At 43.4% G+C, this 20,653-nt stretch overlaps 1 protein-coding gene across 1 annotated transcript in view; it reads right to left on the bottom strand.

Annotated features, from left to right (window-relative positions):
- The window catches only part of LOC118357648 (TANK-binding kinase 1-binding protein 1-like), a 117,115-nt gene that overhangs the window by 29,364 nt on the left and 67,098 nt on the right, over window positions 1-20,653 (bottom strand). Inside the window, exons 3-7 of the mRNA XM_035734971.2 lie at window positions 17,340-17,465; window positions 10,191-10,295; window positions 9,289-9,433; window positions 2,026-2,228; window positions 1,754-1,815 (exon numbers count right to left, since the gene is read on the bottom strand). Of these exons, the coding sequence (XP_035590864.1) occupies window positions 1,754-1,815; window positions 2,026-2,228; window positions 9,289-9,433; window positions 10,191-10,295; window positions 17,340-17,465 (641 nt within the window). The remainder of the gene's footprint in view (window positions 1-1,753; window positions 1,816-2,025; window positions 2,229-9,288; window positions 9,434-10,190; window positions 10,296-17,339; window positions 17,466-20,653) is intronic.

Genomic DNA, 20,653 nt, shown 5'->3' with positions numbered 1-20,653 from the left:
TCTAGCCACTAGGCTACGTACCACCTCAGGCCCATTGTTCATCAGTTATCATATTAAAAACGGCAAATATTTGCCTCTACCCTATGGGAAAATGTGTAGAAATGCAGGAAATTAGCTGTAAAACGGACAATGAACACAATTGCCTTTTATCGATGGCAATTTGAATGCACAGAGATACCGTGACGAGATCCTGAGACCCGTTGTTGTGCCATTCATCCGCCCCCATCACTTCATGTTTCAGCATGATAATGCACAGGCCCATGTCACAAGGATCTGAACACAATTCCTGAAAGCTGAAAATGTCTTCTTCCATGGCCTGCATACTCACTAGACATGTCACCCATTGAGCCTGTTTGGGATGGTCTTGATTTACGTGTACGACAGTGTGTTCCAGTTCCCGACAATATCCAGCAACTTCGCACTGCCATGGAAGAGGAGGGACAACATTCCACAGGCCACAATCAACAGCCTGATCAACTCTATGCGAAGGAGATGTGTCGCGCTGCATGAGGCAAATGTGGTCACTTCAGATACTGACTGGATTCCTGATCAATGCCCCTCCCTTTTTTGTAAAGGTATCTGTGACGAACAGATGCACATCTGTATTCCCAGTCATGTGAAATCCATACATTAAGGTATAATGAATTAATTTAAATGAACTGATTTCCTTATATGAACTGCAACTCCGTAAAAAACTGTTGCGTTTATATTTTTGTTCAGTGTAAATTATTGCCACCGTGGCCCGCCAGTGTAACTGCTAAACTTCTTACTGACTGTACACTGTACTGCATGATTGTAGCAAGTTTACTAACACGTTATTTCTATTAGACTATGTTGACTATGACATTACTTTAGCTAATATGGTGACAACGATGTAGGCCTTGTGTAGCGGTTATGATATGAAGGTTTGGCTTGGAAATGTTTTTTTTTCGCCTGGTCACAGACAGCTGATGTGTTGTGCATTAAAATCCACAAGCAAAGGGAAAAGGTGAGAGGAGGAGAGCCTGTAGATGTGAGGAGGAATACGACGAGCTGTTTGTAATGTGGCTATGTAAGTGAACTGTTTGTGTGTGTTCAGGGGTGTAATTCAATTCTGATTCTGTTGAAAAACCTTTCTTAAATGGAAGCAAACGGGGAAAAACATACCTGAATTTGTCCAATAGATACTCTCCTTTGCAACCGTTGGACTACTGATTACAGCCTAGATCAGCTAGATGCAGGCAAGAGTGTGCAAGGCATGACTGTTCTCTTGACCTGTGCGCACCTACGTTGTAAACTTCCATTCATTGGCTAGGTTGCAGCAATCTCATGATGTAGCAGCCTCAACCTATCGATGTTACGTTGAACTGGGTGAATGGAATATGAATGACAGTCATCCAATATGCTGTAATAGAAATAAGGCCTTGCTCATTAAAAAGCACTGACCTCCACTGGTGTTGTAGGCAGACCCACGAGCCACTGTGGCCCCCGTCCCCATCAAAGTTGCCCATCCCTGGTCTAGACCTTCAGATATGAGTCAGGTACAGATCCTAGTGAAACATTACTGTCTGCTACTATTCTCTCTCTCTGTCTCTCTTCTCCTCTCTCTCACCCTCTGTATGTCTCTCTCTCTGCCTCTCTCTCTCTCAAACTATTTATCTCATACCTCTTTCTCTCCTTCTGTCCCTCCCAACCTCTCCCTCTCTCTATCCGACAGCTAAAAAGTTACAGGTCTTATGGTGTCACATAGTAAATGGTTGTTGTCGTCACTTACTGCTCATCTCCCACCTTCTTTATCCACTCCACATCACACTGCTCACACGGCGAAGTCATTTCCTGCCGAAGTAGAGCATGAAATTACATTAGCATGCAGGTGCTCGAAGTAGATTGGACAAAATGTGACAGCAAGAGCCAGACGAGAGAGCCAGAGAGCCAGACGAGAGAGCCAGAGAGCCAGACGAGAACAAGAGTTAGAAGGAGTGACTATGTTTGTTATACATACCAGTGTGTTAGATATGTGTGTGTGTGTGTGTGTTGTTCACTGACCCTCCCTATGTGGTTGTTCTGGATCTGTCTCAGCTCCTCCTGCAGTCTCTCACACTCGGCCTTCACTTCCTCTTCCCTCTGACACGCCCGCTCAGCCTCATGCCGCGCCCTCTCTAGCTCCACCTCCAGACGCTGCAGCTTCAGGTCTGACAAAGTGTCTAGACTACGAGAGCTCTGCAGGGTCAGCGCAGGACAGTCCAGCACTGGGGAGGGGGAAACACACACGCACAAGCGCAAACACACACACTCACAGCATCAATCTAGAGGGACTTAATTATCCCAGTGTTTATAACATCCATCATTGTACTTTGATGTGAAGGGATAATAAGGGACAGGTGAACTTAACCTGTTGATCCTACCCCCTACTTTTTCAAACATTCTGTTAAAAATCGTGCAACATTTCAGCGCCCTGCTAGCCATGCCAGGAATATAGTATATGCATATGATTAGTATGTGTGGATAGAAAACACTCAGACGTTTCTAAAACTGGTTAAATCACGGCTGTGACTATAACAGAACGTGCGTTTCATCAAAAAGCGCAGGAAAATCTGATCACTGAAAATTGGAAAATGTATAAATGCGCCACTTCAATGTATTGTTGAACGGGAACCACATTACCTGGAGCCGAGATTGCAATTCCTACAGCTTCCACACGATGTCACCAGTCTTGTCAATTGCCTAGGCTTTGTTTCTTGGTCAAACGAAGAAGAGACAGCCCATTTTTTCCGGTCTCCGACCGGATATTTTGGTTGAGATTTATCCGGACATTATTTCAAGACGGAGAGCTATAGAATATACATCGCCTCGTGATCAATTTGATCGATTATTAACGTTTACTAATACCTAAAGTTGCATTACAAAAGTACTTCGAAGTGTTTTGTGAAAGTTTATCGTCAACTTTTTAATTTTAAATAATGACGTTGCTATAAAACACAGTTTTTTTCCTTGATCACACAGTCTTCATAGATCGATATTTAGGCTATATATGGACCGATTTCATCGAAAAAAGACCCAATAGTGATGTTTATGGGACATCTAGGAGTGCCATCAAAGAAGATTGTCAAAGGTAATGAATGTTTTATATTTTATTTCTGCATTTTGTGTAGCGCCGACTATGCTAATTATTTTGTTTACGTCCCCTGCGGGTCTTTAGAGGTGTTGCATGCTATCAGATAATAACTTCTCATGCTTTCACCGAAAAGCATTTTAAAAATCTGACTTGTTGGCTGGATTCACAACGAGTGTAGCTTTAATTCAGTACCCTGCATGTGTGTTTTAATGAACGTTTGAGTTTTAACGAGTGCTATTAGCATTTAGCGTAGCGCATTTGCATTTCCAGATGTCTAGATGGGCCGCCTGCGTGTCGGGTCGACCTAAGAGGTTAAGGCCAGATAAGAACTCCACGTTTCTTAATTTTACACTTTGGCGGTTGAGCGTGTGTGGGCACAGCCATGGAGCCAAGCTCATACCGACTCCGTTCTTAAACCAGTATGGATTGTTCAGCAGGAGACGTATTTATTTCATCTCACCCAGCCAGCCAGCCTCCTCACACAACACATAGGCAAACACGTTGACACTGGAATAAAACACATACAACGCACACCGATACAATACACACATTTGTTTTTGTTTTTCTGTTTTTTTTTTTTTTTAGGGGTAGATCAGCTTTAATATTGCAGATACTGGGTTCTAACAACGTAATTGTCTGCATCATTTTCAATCCCCATCTATTTTTTTTTCTTCTTTTCAAAAAACAGAACCATTAAATTTTTGCTCTGAAGCTTTGGTGGATCAAATGTGACCTGTTGCACGTCACTATTTCACAGGTGAGGCATTTTAATGTTTTATTTTTATAAAAACATGTTTTTTTGGAACATGTGAACCTTCATGTGCTTTAATAACAAACTGGTTGGTTTAAAAGCCACGGAAGAAATACAGGAACCTTCCTGCTCGCCATGATTGTGTGATAATGGATGGTCTGGAAATGCAGAGATGAGTTTGGATTGGTCTGCCATGTAGCATGCTTCTGTCTATAACATAAGATGCAAAGTATGTGTGGATAATCCAACTATGCAAGTAACCTTTTAACTGTCCCGTTTACACCTTCTGTATCCTGTGCATGTGACAAATAAACTTAGATTATATTTGATATAGTGTGTGTTTACCAGAGACAGTAAAGTGAAGAACAACATGACCTGCACCAAAATCAGATGATGATATAGGCCAAGGACTAGATATTGCTACTTACTTTCACCACGTTTAGACTTGAAATCTTTGTTTGTTTACTACACCGTGAATCCTTAAAGATATGGGTGGGGCTAAGGCTTAAGAGAGTGTGGACGATGCTGCATGGGTGTAGACAAAGAAGAGCTCTCCAGTAGCTGTACCAAAACATTCAAGGGCCATTTTCTCAAAAGTGGTGTTACAAGTTTATCAACTTTCAAAGCAGAATGACTTTCTCATTGTTCCTCAACTGCAGTGTATGATATACAATTTTCTAGCTCTGAGTTTCTACTTTTATCCAATGTAAAAAAAACACCACTTCAAATTTAGCTACATAGGACCGAATCCAGGTGGTGGGTCACAAATGTTCCCCAATGCTAGAAAGGGGCCTGAGTGAAAACGTTTGGGAACTAGTTTGTGAACATACTATATACATTTTACGAACACGATACATTTTACACCATCTTGTTTTTCTTGCTACCCTCAACCCATCCCATCTATCTTCTACTTGCCATTCTACTTTTCAACTGTGCTGTGATGTTTCACAAAAAAGCTTTCTATTCTCATAGTTTCTACAGATTGTAAATTAAATATAAACATTCTTACTAAGAGTATTATTATATCATTGATCAAATGACTATGGCTTTTCAAGTCACCCAGTAGTGTTATATGCAGAATTAGCTTTGGGTAATTGTTCATTCCTGAACCTGCGACCAAAAACAAGGTCCATAACACTTTTTCCCAATCTTCCGCTGGCCAGTGTCTGTGTTCTTTTGCCCATCTTAATCGTTTCTTTTTATTGGCCAGTCTGAGACATGGCTTTTTCTTTGCAACTCTGCATAGAAGGCCAGAATCCTGGACTGGTGTTTTGCGGATACTATTTAATGAAGCTGCCAGTTGACAACTTGGCTCGACACGCTAATGTACCTGTCCTCTTGCTCAGTTGTGCACCGGGGCCTCCCACTCCTCTTTCTATTCCTTGTTAGAGCCAGTGTGTGCTGTTCTGTGAAGGGAGTATCACACAGTGTTGTACCTTTATTTCACAGAACAAGAATAGACCGACTAGTTTCAGAAAAATTTTACTTGTTGCTGGCCATTTTGAGCCTGTAATCAAACCCACAAATGCTGACGCTCCAGATACTCAACTAGTCTAAAGAAGGCCAGTTTTCTTGCTTCTTTAATCAGAACAACCGTTTTCAGCTGTGCTAACATAATTGCAAAATGTTTTTCTAATGATCAATTAGCCTTGTAAAATTATTAACTTGGATTAGCTCACACAAAGTGCCATTGGAACAGAGGAGTGATGGTTGCTGATAATGAGCCTCTGTAGATATTCCATTAAAAATCAGCCGTTTCCAGCTACAATAGTCATTTACAACATTAACAATGTCTACACTGTATTTCTGATCAATTTGATGTTATATTAATGGACAAAAAATGTTATTTTCCTTCAAAAAGAAGGACATTTCTAAGTGACCCCAAACTTTTGAACAGTAGTGTATAATCATTTAAATAGAAAAACACAAAGTTTTGAATCCAGTGTTGTTTTGTATATCAGTCTATAAACAATAAGCCATGGAATTGGCACATTGAAAATCTCACTATTTTGCAAGCTTTATTGCGCAGCTGTAATTTTTGGGGGTCCTTAATGGAACTGGTTAAAGATTTTTATTTGTATATATACTGCTGCTCTTGAATGAATTGTGACTTTTATTTATTTTTCTTATCCATTTTTCCTTTCAACTGCATTGTTGTTCAGGGATTCGTAAGTAAGCGTTTCACTGTATTCAGCGCATGTGACTAATACAATTTGATTTGATTTGTAAGGTGCCAGTCAAATGTTGGTGGATGGAGCGAGACATGATGTCTCAGATGTGCTCAATTGGATTCAGGTCTGGGGAACGGGCGGGCCAGTCCATAGCATCAATGCCTTCCTCTTGCAGGAACTGCTGACACACTCCAGCCACATGAGGTCTAGCATTGTCTTGCATTAGGAGGAACCCAGGGCCAACCGCATCAGCATATGGTCTCACAAGGGGTCTGAGGATCTCATCTCGGTACCTAATGGCAGTCAAGCTACCTCTGGCGAGCACAGGGAGGGCTGTGCGGCCCCCCAAAGAAATGCCACCCCACACCATGACTGACCCACCGCCAAACCGGTCATGCTGGGGGATGTTTTCATCTGCTTTCATCTGTGAAGAGCACAGGGCGCCAGTGGTGAATTTCCCAATCTTGGTGTTCTCTGGCAAATGCCAAACGTCCTGCACGGTGTTGGGCTGTAAGCACAACCCCCACCTGTGGACGTCGGGCCCTCATACCACCCTCATGGAGTCTGACCGTTTGAGCAGACACATGCACATTTGTGGCCTGCTGGAGGTCATTTTGCAGGGCTCTGGCAGTGCTCCTCCTGCTCCTCCTTGCACAAAGGCGGAGGTAGCGGTCCTGCTGCTGGGTTGTTACCCTCCTACGGCCTCCTCCACATCTCCTGATGTACTGGCCTGTCTCCTGGTAGCGCCTCCATGCTCTGGACACTATGCTAACAGACACAGCAAACCTTCTTGCCACAGCTCGCATTGATGTGCCATTCTGGACGAGCTGCACTACCTGAGCCACTTGTGTGGGTTGTAGACTCCGTCTCATGCTACCACTAGAGTGAAAGCACTGCCAGCATTCAAAAGTGACCAAAACATCAGCCAGGAAGCATAGGAACTGAGAAGTGGTCTGTGGTCACCACCTGCAGAACCACTCCTTTATTGGGGGTGTCTTGCTAATTGCCTATAATTTCCACCTGTTGTCTATTCCATTTGCACAACAGCATGTGAAATTTATTGTCAATCAGTGTTGCTTCTTAAGTGGACAGTTTGATTTCACAGAAGTGTGATTGACTTGGACTTACATTGTGTTGTTTTAGTGTTCCCTTTATTTTTTTGAGGAGTGTATATATAAGTATTCAGACCCTTTGCTATGAGACTCAAAGTGAGCTCAGGTGCATCCTGTTTCCACTGATCATCCTTGAGATGTTTCTACAACTTGATTGGAGTCCACCTGTGGTAAATTCAATTGATTAGACGTGATTTAAAAATGCACACAATTGTCTATGTGAGGCAGAGAAGGTTACCAAAAAATGTCTGCAGCATTGAAGATCCCCAAGAACATAGTGGCCTCCATCATTCATAAATGGAAGAATACTCTTTCTAGAGCTGACAGCCTGGCCAAACTGAGCAATCTGGGGAGAAGGGTCTTGGTTAGGGAGGTGACCAAGAACATGATGGTCACTGACAGAGCTCTAGAGTTCCTCTGTCGAGATAGGAGAACCTTCCAGGACAACCATCTCTGCAGCACTCCAGCAATCAGGCCTTTATGGTAGAGTGACCAGACAGAAGCAACTCCTCAGTAAAAGGCACATGACAGCCTGCTTGGAGTTCAAAAGCTACCTAAAGACTCTCAGACCATGAGAAACAAGATTCTCTGGTCTGATGAAACCAAGACTGAACTCTTTGGCCTGAATGCCAAGTGTCACGCCTGGAGGAAACCTGGCACCATCCCTAAGGTGAAGCATGGTGGTGGCAGGATCATGCTGTGGGGATGTTTTTCAGCAGCATGAGCTGGGAGACTAGTCAGGATTGAGGCAAAGATGAAGGGAGCAAAGATCCTTGTAGAAAACCTGCTCCAGAGTGCTCAGGACCTCAGACTAGGGGCAAAGCTTCACCTTCCAACAGGACAACGACCCTAAGCAGACAGCCAAGACGCGGGAGTGGCTTTGGGACAAGTCTGAATGTTCTTGAGTGGCCCAGCTAGAGCCCGTACATGAACCCGATCGAACATCTCTGGAGAGACCTGAAAATAGCTACAGGTGTGCCAAGCATTGTCACCTTGATTAGACGTGACAATGTGAGGAACTTCGGCTAGTAGCAACCATTTTAGCTCGTTAGCTTCTGACAACAAAAACTACAAAGTCTACTGTATGACAGAGCCATAGGCCGTTTAGCCAACATGAAAGAGAGGAGGATGGCATTGGTGTTCAACTAGTTGTTTTACTTGCGCACGCAGGCACACACAGACAGACAGACAGACAGACAGACAGACAGACAGACAGACAGGCAGGCAGGCAGGCAGGCAGGCAGACAGACAGACAGACAGACAGACAGACAGACAGACAGGCAGGCAGGCAGGCAGGCAGGCAGGCAGACAGACAGACAGACAGACAGACAGGCAGGCAGGCAGACAGACAGACAGACAGACAGACAGACAGACAGACAGACAGACAGACAGACAGACAGACAGACAGACAGACAGACAGACAGGCAGGCAGGCAGGCAGGCAGGCAGGCAGACAGGCAGGCAGACAGACAGACAGACAGACAGACAGACAGACAGACAGACAGACAGACAGACACACAAATCAGTACCATGGACATTAAACTAAGCATGTATAACCTTGTTGATTTGTTTAAATGTTCAAGTTGAAATGGTGCTGGAATTAACGGAGGCAAAGGCTCCTGTTGTCTTTGTGCTGATTTGCAGTAACTCCTTGGTTCTAAATCAATAACTGTTTAGTAAATTGTTCGAAAACATGAACTTGCTTGACCATGCTGCAGGGGATATAACTGTTTGTTACATGCATTATTTGCTCCGCGGACTTCACCGGACAGATGCTACTCTCCGGTTTTGTGATGAAACAAACATAGGTGTAGTTGAATTTACTCCTCCACTGTGTGACTGTTGTCTTTTTGTCGTCACGGCCTTATTGTATATCACGGGGGGTATGGACGGATGTGTTATAGAGCAAACAACGCAATTATCACAACATAGGTTGTAATATAGCTTTTTTAATTCAGCTCCTGAACTAAAGTGTATTGAAATTAACAATCTAATTCGATCCTGCAAGTGCCGGCTGACAATATAGAGTCTGAGAACAGTATCATCTATCCTACAAGTGCCAGTAGTAAAGAGAGAGTGAGAAGGGTATCTATCCTGCAAGCGCCAACATAGAGTGTGTGAGAAGGGTTTCAAGCCTTATGTCACACCAATAGGGACTCACTGTGATTGTCTGGGCTATGTAGCTGCAGGTATTGGATGTCCTTGCTGTGTAGCTGGGTGTTGAGCTTCTGTAGAGAGTTGTCTCTCTGTCTCAGAGCAGACTCCAGATCCACGATATGCTCCGCGTGCTTCTCCACTAGACTGGTCTAGGTTCAGATACAGAAACACAAACAGATGTCATTGACAACAATATTCTGAGAATTTGGGTGAAGCAAATACAGATCTGGAATCAGACTAGTGGAAAGGTGGGTATAAGACCAAAGGCTTATTAGTGTCCTGGTTAGTGTTTGATATATAGCATACATAATGGCAGGTCTAACATAGTTGAAATCTTAGACAATGTAAAGTAATTTTATAGGATTTCACATTTACTGTAAATTGTTCAGGGCTTGGCAGGCGATCTCTACAACCAACCTCTTTCGGGCACTTGATCTAAAATCATTTGGAACACATGAAAAATGCTGAGACTGCAGTGTTGCTTTTCAATTTCAGATAAGATTTTATTAGATTTTTTTAAAAGTAATCTTGAGCATCTCTGCTTCATTGGGCTTATAGTTGGCTTATAACCAGGTAGAACACAGGTTGGGGGTAGAACCATGGCCTCAATCATAAGAGACGCCCTACTGATATACTGTAGGGGTTTCTGAACAGCTACTTAAGCTTAAGTAAAGCTTTAGCCACCCTGTCGCCATTGTAGCTAAGAGCTCAATAAATTATAAATGTTCATAGAAAGTTTTAAGGTGAATATTTAAGATCATTATATGGATGTTTAAAAAATCATTTTGGGAACATGTTTTAGATTGAATGGATGGAGGGGGGGATGGAGGGAGGAAGATCACAGATGGAATATTGGATGGATGGGAGGGTGGAGGGACGCAGGCATGGAGTTATGGGATGTCGGACCATTTTGTCCAGGTCTCTCTGGAGGTTGTTCTTCTCCATGTGGATCTTCTCATAGGCCTGGATCACATCCTCCAGCTGCTCCTGGAGCTCTTTCCTCTTCTGGAGCTGAGAGAAGGAGAGAGGGAAAGAGAGGGAGAGAACAAGAGAGACGGAAAGAGATGGAGAGAAAGATAGAGAGGGAAAGGGAGAGACAGAAAAAAAAGGTCCAGTCACCAGGACCATAAATACAAATTCCATCTAGATGCTGATGCCCTAGAGCACACTAAAAACGATACATACCTTGGACTAAACATCAGCGCCACAGGTAACTTCCACAAAGCTGTGAACGAGCTGAGAGACAAGGCAAGAAGGGACTTCTATGCCATCAAAAGGAACATAACATTGGAAATACCAATTACGATCTGGCTAAAAATACTTTAATCAATTCTAGAACCCATTGCCCTTTACGGTGTGGGGTCCGCTCACCAACTAAGAACTCACAGAATGGGACAAACAGAGACTCTGCATGCAGAATTCGGCAAAAAAATCATCTGTGTACAACGTAAAACACCAAATAATGCATGCAGAGCCGATACCCGCTAATTATCAAAATCCAGAAAAGAGCCATTAAATTCTACAACCACCTAAAAGGAAACGATTCCCAAACCTTCCATAACAAAGCCATCACCTACAGAGAGATGAACCTGGAGAAGAGTCCCCAAAGTAATCTGGTCCTGGGGCACTGTTCACAAACACAAACATACCCCACAGAGCCCAAGGACAGCAACACAATTAGACACAACCAAATAATGAGAAAACAAAAGATAATTACTTGACACATTGGAAAGAATTAACAAAGAATGAAGGAAATAATTAAGAATTAAAAACAGAGCAAACTAGAATGCTATTTGGCCCTAAACAGAGAGTACACAGTGGCAGAATACCTGACCACTGTGACTGACCCACTGTGACTGACACAAACTTAAGGACAGCTTTGATTATGTACAGACTTGGCTCTCAAGACAAGACAGGCTGTCATGCCCTGACCTTAGAGATCCTTTTTATGTCTCTATTTGGTTTGGTCAGGGTGTGATTTGGGGTGGGTATTCTATGTTCTATTATTTGTATTTCTATGTTTTTGCCGGGTCTGGTTCTCAATCAGGGACAGCTGTCTATCGTTGTCTCTGATTGAGATCCATACTTAGGTAGCCCTTTTTCCCACCTGTCTTTGTGGGAAGTGGACTTTTGTTTATGGTACATAGCCTGTAGCTTCACAATTGTTTTTGTTGTTTTGTTGGCGTCATTTTTTAAAATAAAATAAAAATGTACGCTCACCACGCTGCACCTTGGTCCACTTCCTTCAACAACCGTGACACAGGCTATGTGCACACTACCCACAAAATGAGGTGGAAACTGAGCTGCACTTCCTAACCTGCCAAATGTATGACCATCTTAGAGACACAAATTTCCCTCAGATTACACAGATCCACAATGTATTTGAAAACAAACCCAACTTTGATGAACTCCCATATTTACTGTGTGAAATACCACAGTGTGCCATCACAACAGTAAGATTTGTGACCTGTTGCCACAAGAAAAGGGCGACCAGGGAAGAACAAACACCATTGTAAATACAACCAAAGTTGATTTATTTTCCTTTTGTACTTTAACTATTTGCACATAGTCACAACACTGTATATGACATTTGAAATGTCTTTATTATTTTGTGTAACGCTTACTGTTCATTTTTATTGTTTATTTCACTTTTGTTTGTCATCTATTTCACTTGCTTTGGCAATGTTAACATATGTTTCCCATGCCAATAAAGCCCTTGAATTGAATTGACAGAGAAAGAAAGTAAGACGAGGAATTAAATGAACGAAGAGCCAGTCCCAATTTCCTGTTTTCATTAATTTCACTGCTGGAACATCTTTTTAGAAGCAAAATAAATAAACTTGTTCTATTATAGTTTTTTTTTTTAAATTTTTTTTACATCTAATGCTTCTCTCAGTCTAAAGCCTGAAGAAATACTCCATAGTGATTCTCATGCAGGACACAAATAACTTCAGACAGTGCCTGTGTCTCCCAGACAGTCTCGACAGCCATTACATGTATTTCCATTCCAGCAATTACTTGCAATATTGAGACAAGAAAATTTGCAACAATAGTATCTTGATGACTTTCACACCCACAGATCAAGGCTCGTATTTATAAAGCATCTCAGAGTAGAATCAGGCCCCGCTGTCCATATAATCATTTATTATTATTATCTAAAAGGCCAACCTGACCCCCATATCAGCAGCCCTACTCTGACACTCTTTATGAACATGGGCCCTGTCTGATATCAAAGTCATGGACACTCAACACTGTAAATTCTATCCAGTAATTTAAGTGGGAGACATGGTGGACGAATGGATAGATATGACTGAGGAAGAAAACAAATGACCAAGATGGAAATGAATGAGGGTTTGGGGGTCACCGGGGGAAACGCTAACAAAGAGAGGGGAACTGAAAGGATCTGATGAGAAAGAAAATCAGAGAGAAAGAGGGAGAGAGAATGAGAGGGGATGAGTAGAGGACCAGAGAGAACAAGGGAGTATGAGAGAGAGAGAGACAAAGTCACAAAAGAAGAGGGAACGAGGGAGAAAGCAACTTAAGTAACTGAGAGATATGACAGTGCAAGATGCTTGAGCAGTGCAGAATTCAGCAGAAGCGTATCTATGGTAACACATTGAAATCACGGCCAAGGTGAGCCAGGCAGTCAACATCGTAACTAAGAGCCAGGCAGTCAACATCGTGACAAAGAGCCAGGCAGTCAACATCGTAACTAAGAGCCAGGCAGTCAACATCGTAACTAAGAGCCAGGCAGTCAACATCGTAACTAAGAGCCAGGCAGTCAACATCGTAACTAAGAGCCAGGCAGTCAACATCGTAACTAAGAGCCAGGCAGTCAACATCGTAACTAAGAGCCAGGCAGTCAACATCGTAACTAAGAGCCAGGCAGTCAACATCGTAACTAAGAGCCAGGCAGTCAACATCGTGACAAAGAGGAGTGGAGACAGATTACACGTGAAGCAGACTCGCTCGCTACCCTCCTGGCTGTGTGGATAGAAAACGTGGCTTGCTAGGTGGAAGTCACTGTTTCAGGTTGTCAGGGGAAGCAAATATTGCCTTGACTGTGTACGGGGCTTGCTCATTGAGGCGTGACACGAACAATCTTTATAAAGGTCTTTGTCGAAGCGCTCTGACCTTGTGTGTTCAAGGGACAAAGCGCATCCCTTGAACATGTTCCCATAAACCTCTTCCTCCCCCTCGCTCTTTTTTTAATCACGGCTTTGTATTCCTCTTTCACACCACTCCCCCTCTCCTCACCTCTCCTCTCCTGCCTCTCCTTCCTCCCTCTCAACAATACACAAAGTGATATATAAATTGTTCAGGGAAGAATAGAGTAGTTCTTTCATTTTATAGCTAGCTATAAATCAAATCAAATCAAATTGTTATTTGTCACATACACATGGTTAGCGGATGTTAATGTGAGTGTAGCGAAATGCTTGTGCTTCTAGTTCCGACAATGCAGTAATAACCAACAAGTAATCTAACTAACATTTCCAAAACTACTGTCTTATACACAGTGTAAGGGGATAAAGAATATGTACATAAAGATATATGAATGAGTGATGGTACAGAGCAGCATAGGCTCTACAGTAGATGGTATCGGGTACATTATATACATATGAGATGAGTATGTAAACAAAGTGGCACAGTTAAAGTGGCTAGTGATACATGTATTACATAAGGATGCAGTAGATGATATAGAGTACAGTATATACATATGAGATGAGTATGTAAACAAAGTGGCATAGTTTAAAGTGGCTAGTGATACATGTATTACATAAGGATGCAGTAGATGATATAGAGTACAGTATATACATATGCATATGAGATGAATAATGTAGGGTATGTAAACATTATATTAGGTAGCATTGTTTAAAGTGGCTAGTGATATATTTTACATAATTTCCTATCGATTCCCATTATTAAAGTGGCTGGAGTTGAGTCAGTGTCAGTGTGTTGGCAGCAGCCACTCAATGTTAGTGTTGGCTGTTTAACAGTCTGATGGCCTTGAGATAGAAGCTGTTTTTCAGTCTCTCGGTCCCAGGTTTGATGCACCTGTACTGACCTCGCCTTCTGGATGATAGCGGGGTGAACAGGCAGTGGCTCGGGTGGTTGTTGTCCTTGATGATCTTTATGGCCTTCCTGTAACATCGGGTGGTGTAGGTGTCCTGGAGGGCAGGTAGTTTGCCCCCGGTGATGCGTTGTGCAGACCTCACTACCCTCTGGAGAGCCTTACGGTTACAGCCCGCCAGGATGCTCTCGATTGTGCCTCTGTAGAAGTTTGTGAGTGCTTTTGGTGACAAGCCAAATTTCTTCAGCCTCCTGAGGTTGAAGAGGCGCTGCTGCGCCTTCTTCACGATGCTGTCTGATGATGATGTTGTCTGTGATGTGTATGCCGAGGAACTTAAAACTTACTACCCTCTCCACTACTGTTCCATCGATGTGGATAGGGGGGTGTTCCCTCTGCTGTTTCCTGAAGTCCACAATCATCTCCTTAGTTTTGTTGACGTTGAGTGTGAGGTTATTTTCCTGACACCACACTCCGAGGGCCCTCACCTCCTCCCTGTAGGCCGTCTCGTCATTGTTGGTAATCAAGCCTACCACTGTTGTGTCGTCGGCAAACTTGATGATTGAGTTGGAGGCGTGCGTGGCCACGCAGTCGTGAGTGAACAGGGAGTACAGGAGAGGGCTCAGAACGCACCCTTGTGGGGCCCCAGTGTTGAGGATCAGCTGGGTGGAGATGTTGTTGCCTACCCTCACCACCTGGGAGCGGCCCGTCAGGAAGTCCAGTACCCAGTTGCACAGGGCGGGGTCGAGACCCAGGGTCTCGAGCTTGATGACGAGCTTGGAGGGTACTATGGTGTTGAATGCCGAGCTGTAGTCGATGAACCGCATTCTCACATAGGTATTCTTCTTGTCCAGATGGGTTAGGGCAGTGTGCAGTGTGGTTGAGATTGCATCTTCTGTGGACCTATTTGGGCAGTAAGCAAATTGGAGTGGGTCTAGGGTGTCAGGTAGGGTGGAGGTGATATGGTCCTTGACTAGTCTCTCAAAGCACTTCATGATGACGGAAGTGAGTGCTACGGGGCGGTAGTCTTTTAGCTCAGTTACCTTAGCTTTCTTGGGAACAGGAACAATGGTGGCCCTCTTGAAGCATGTGGGAACAGCAGACTGGTATAGGGATTGATTGAATATGTCCGTAAACACACCGGCCAGCTGGTCTGCGCTTGCTCTGAGGGCGCGGCTGGGGATGCCGTCTGGGCCTGCAGCCCTGCGAGGGTTAACACATTTAAATGTTTTACTCACCTCGGCTGCAGTGAAGGAGAGTCCGCATGTTTTCGTTGCAGGCCGTGTCAGTGGCACTGTATTGCCCTCAAAGCGGGCAAAAAGTTATTTGGTCTGCCTGGGAGCAAGACATCCTGGTCCGTGACTGGGCTGGTTTTCTTCTTGTAGTCCGTGATTGACTGTAGACCCTGCCACATACCTCTTGTGTCTGAGCCGTTTAATTTAGATTCTACTTTGTCTCTATACTGACGCTTAGCTTGTTTGATAGCCTTGCGGAGGAATAGCTGCACTGTTTGTATTCGGTCATGTTACCAGTCACCTTGCCCTGATTAAAAGCATTGGTTCGCGCTTTCAGTTTCACGCGGATGCTGCCATCAATCCACGGTTTCTGGTTAGGGAATGTTTTAATCGTTGCTATGGGAACGACATCTTCAACGCACGTTCTAATGAACTCGCACACCGAATCAGCGTATTCGTCAATGTTGTTATCTGACGCAATACGAAACATATCCCAGTCCACGTGATGGAAGCAGTCTTGGAGTGTGGAATCAGCTTGGTCGGACCAGCGTTGGACAGACCTCAGCGTGGGAGCCTCCCGTTTTAGTTTCTGTCTGTAGGCAGGGATCAACAAAATGGAGTCGTGGTCAGCTTTTCCGAAAGGAGGGCGGGGCAGGGCCTTATATGCGTTGCGGAAGTTAGAGTAACAATGATCTAAGGTTTTTCCGGCCCTGGTTGCGCAATCGATATGCTGATACAATTTAGGGAGTCTTGTTTTCAGATTAGCCTTGTTAAAATCCCCAGCTACAATGAATGCAGTCTCAGGATGTATGGATTCCAGTTTGCAAAGAGTCAAATAAAGTTAGTTCAGAGCCATCGATGTGTCTGTTTGGGGGGGAATATATATGGCTGTGATTATAATCGAAGAGAATTCTCTTGGTAGATAATGCGGTCGATATTTGATTGTGAGGAATTCTAAATCAGGTGAACAGAAGGATTTGAGTTCCTGTATGTTCCTTTCATCACACCATGTCTCGTTAGCCATAAGGCACACGCCCCCGCCCCTCTTCTTACCAGAAAGATGTTTGTTTCTGTCGGCGCGATGCGTGGAGAAACCCGCTGGCTTCACCGCCTCCGATAGCGTCTCTCCAGTGAGCCATGTTTCCGTAAAGCAAAGAACGTTACAGTCTCTGATGTCCCTCTGGAATGCTACCCTTGCTCGGATTTCATCAACTTTGTTGTCAAGAGACTGGACATTGGCGAGAAGAATGCCAGGGAGTGGTGCACGATGTGCCCGTCTCCGGAGTCTGACCAGAAGACCGCCTCGTTTCCCTCCTTTTACGGAGACGTTTTTTTGGGTCGCCGCATGGGATCCATTCCGTTGTCCTGGTTGAAAGGCAGAACACAGGATCCCCGTCGCGAAAATCATATTCTTGGTCGTACTGATGGTGAGTTGGCGCTGGTCTTATATTCAATAGTTCTTCTCGACTGTATGTAATGAAACCTAAGATGACCTGGGGTACTAATGTAAGAAATAACATGTAAAAAAACAAAAAACTGCATAGTTTCCTAGGAACGCGAAGCGAGGCGGCCATCTCTGTCGGCGCCGGAAGTATAATGTTTAGCAATGTTTACACTGTGTACTTGCTAACAGAGGTACGTTTTTCACAGTACTCATCATCCTATGATTTTACTTGCCACGGGAAGAAAATGATAGATACTGCGCATTGTGGGTGGGATTAAATGAAGCCCCAGGTGTTTTCTCACTCTCACCTCGTGGGTGAGGGTGCTGACTTTCTGCTGCAGGTTGCCGTTCTCTGACTGCAGTAGAGTTGTCTCCTTGGACTCAAAGCTGCAGTAGGAGTTCCTGTCCTCCCCAAACTCACTGATCATAGGGAACTGGAGAGGGAGAGAGGAGCATAACATTATTTATAATTCGTAAGATACAGGTCTTGTCATGTAACTTTTTTCCCCACACATTCTCCATACATAACAGTATACAATACTCTTTCAATCTTGTTAGACATTACTCTTATAACTCCTATACTGTTTGAGAAATACAGAGAAAAACAGCGCACCGAGCAACAGCATAGAGTGAGTTGAGCATCTGTTTACTTGGGGAAACTCCTGGTCCAAACACACCAAGACAGTCGTGAAGAGGGCACGACAATGCCTATTCCCCCTCAAGAGACTGAAAAGAGGTGGCATGGATCCTCAGATCCTCAAAAAGGTATACAGCTGCACCATCATTCCCAGTAAAGAAATATTAGGTTGCAGTTATTATAGGAATTATGACTCGTCGACAATTTCTCTCTGTACCATTTTGTATTTCAAATACCTTTGACTATTGGATGTTTTAATAGGCACTTTAGTATTGCCAGCCTAAACTCAGGAGTAGATTGGTTTGAATTCATAAACAGCGCTGTGATCAAGCATTGCTAAGAGCTTCTGGGAAACGCAGTAAAGTTTGAATGAATGCTTACAAACCTGCTGCTGCCTACCACCGCTCAGTCAGACTGCTCTATCAAATATCAAATCATAGACTTAATTATAATACAACAAACACAGAAATACGAGCCTTTGGTCATTAATATGGTCAAATCCAGAAACTATCATTTAGAAAACAAAACATTTATTCTTTCAGTGAAATATGGAACAGTTATGTATTTTATCAAACGGTTGGCAATCCTAAGTCTAAATATATCTGTTACATTGCACAACCTTCAATGTTATGTCATAATTATGGAACATTCTGTCAAATTAGTTTGCAACGAGCCGGGCGGCCGAAAATGTTGCATATACCCTGACCCTGAATTTATTTGAACTAAATATGCAGGTTTAAAAATATATATACTTCTGTGTATTGATTTCAAGAAAAGCAAAAGTTGTTTATGGTTAGGTACATTCGTGCAGCGATTGTGCTTTTTTTTGTGAATGTGCCTTTGTTAAATCATCACCCGATTGGTGAAGTAGGCTGTGATTCGATGATAAATTAACAGGCACCGCATTGATTATATGCAATGCAGGACAAGCTAGTTAACCTAGTAATATCATCAACTATATGTAGTTAATTAGTGATTATGTGAAGATTGATTGTTTTTATAAGATAAGTTTAATGCTAGCTAGCAACTTGCCTTGGCTGCTTGCTGCATTCGCGTAACAGGTAGTCAGCCTGCCACGCAGTTTCCTCATGGAATGCAATGTAATCGGCCATAATCGGCATCCAAAAATGCAGATTACCAATTGTTATGAAAACTTGAAATCAGCCCTAATTAATATGCCATGCCGGTCGGCCTCTAGTCCAAACACATGCCGGTCGGCCTCTAGTCCAAACACACCAAGACAGTTGTGAAGAGGGCACGACAACACCTTTCCCCCCCTCAGAAGACTGAAAATATGGGTCCCCAGATCCTCAAAAGTTTCTATAGCAGCACCATCGAGAGCATCCTGACCGGTTGCATCACCGCCTGGTATGGCAACTGCTTGGCATCTGACTGTAAGGCGCGGCAGAGGGTAGTGCATACGTCCCAGTACATCATTGGATCCAAGCTTCCTGACATTCAGGACCTATATACTAACGTAAACTAAGTCACTTTTGTACATCGTGCTGGTCCGTACAATTGACCTTATTTTAGCGCCCAAAAAACGTAACACTTCCAGATCAACCGTAATATCAATACCATTGTAAAACACAATTTCTCTCCTTTCCAACAAAATCAATGACGAGTCCTTCATGATGCCCAACTCTGCATGATTAAAGAAGGCAATGAGCTCCGGGTCTTTTTTAAAATGGCGGATGGGGAAGCATAACCTATTGCGTGATAGTGAGAAGGAGAGATGTCGTGTGGGGGAACGTTTGTTTTCACTGTCCAACTCACCTTATCGTCTCTAAAATGCAAATGAAACACTATAAAGAGTTTATATAATGTGTCATTACATACCTATTTGAAGGTTTGTGTCGAATTTGTGTCAGATTTTTAGGGCGGTGCTAAAGTGATCTTCAGAAGTAAACAGAGGCTTTTGAGAGTCATGATAGCTTGCAGTGATGATGCAAAAAAGGACTAGGTATTCCCCCTTACCCTGTCCCTTTCTTGTTTTTGAACGGTGAGAGAAGTGCTACACCTAGTGGAGAGAGGCTGTAAGACGCTACAGTCCCATTAGTTTTCTTTGCAGACTCGTTTGAATGTCGCCGTTGCGCACAAGTACAGAATGGGGTTAGCGTACGTTAGGCGGTGTCAGAGGAAAGTCCCAAAAATTGTCAAAGACTTCAGCCATCCTAGTCATAGACTGTTCTCTCTGCTACCGTGCGGCTAGCGGTACAGGAGCGCCAAGTCTAGGAACAAAAGGCTAGTTAACAGCTTCTACCCCCAAGCCATAAGACTGATGAACAACTAAACGAATCAAATGGCCACCCGGACTATTTACGTTGAACCCGTCCCCCCCCCTCCTTTGTTTTTAGACTGCTACTACTGCTACTGCTACTATATTTTCTGGGACAAAATGGCTGCCTCTTGTCTTTGTTTCGGTGGTGGTCTAATATAAATATGTGCTGTGTTTTCGCCGTAAAACATTTTAAAAAATCGGACACGCTGGGTAGATGAACAAGGTGTTTATCTTTCATTTGAGGTATTGGACTTGTTAATGTGTGGAGGTTAAATATTTCTAAGAATATTTTTGCATTGCCTGCGCCACGGTTTCAGCTGAACGGGGGGGGTGGCGGACTCTGAGAGGGACACCTCGCTTTTAAGTTAAAATAAGTGTTCATTGTTGTAATTGTCATTATTTCAAATATATATATGTATATAAAAATCAAACGATTAATCGGTATCAGCTGTTTTTGGTCATCCAATAATCGGTTTCGGTATCGGCATTGAAAAAGCATAATCGGTCGACCTCTACTTTGGACCATGAGAGTTTGTTGGTGATGTGGACACCAAGGAACTTAAAACTCTCGACCCACTCCACTTCAGTCCTGTCGATGTTAATAGATGCCTGTTCTGCCCTCCTTTTCCTACAGTCCACGATCAGCTCAATTTGTCTTGCTCACATTTTGAGTGAGAGGTGTCGTGGAAATTTCCTCTATTTAC

This window comes from Oncorhynchus keta, chromosome 24 (genome assembly GCF_023373465.1).
Source record: "Oncorhynchus keta strain PuntledgeMale-10-30-2019 chromosome 24, Oket_V2, whole genome shotgun sequence".
Taxonomy (NCBI): domain Eukaryota; kingdom Metazoa; phylum Chordata; class Actinopteri; order Salmoniformes; family Salmonidae; genus Oncorhynchus; species Oncorhynchus keta.
Note: the sequence above shows the minus strand (reverse complement) of the source record. Positions and strands in the feature narration are given on the sequence as shown.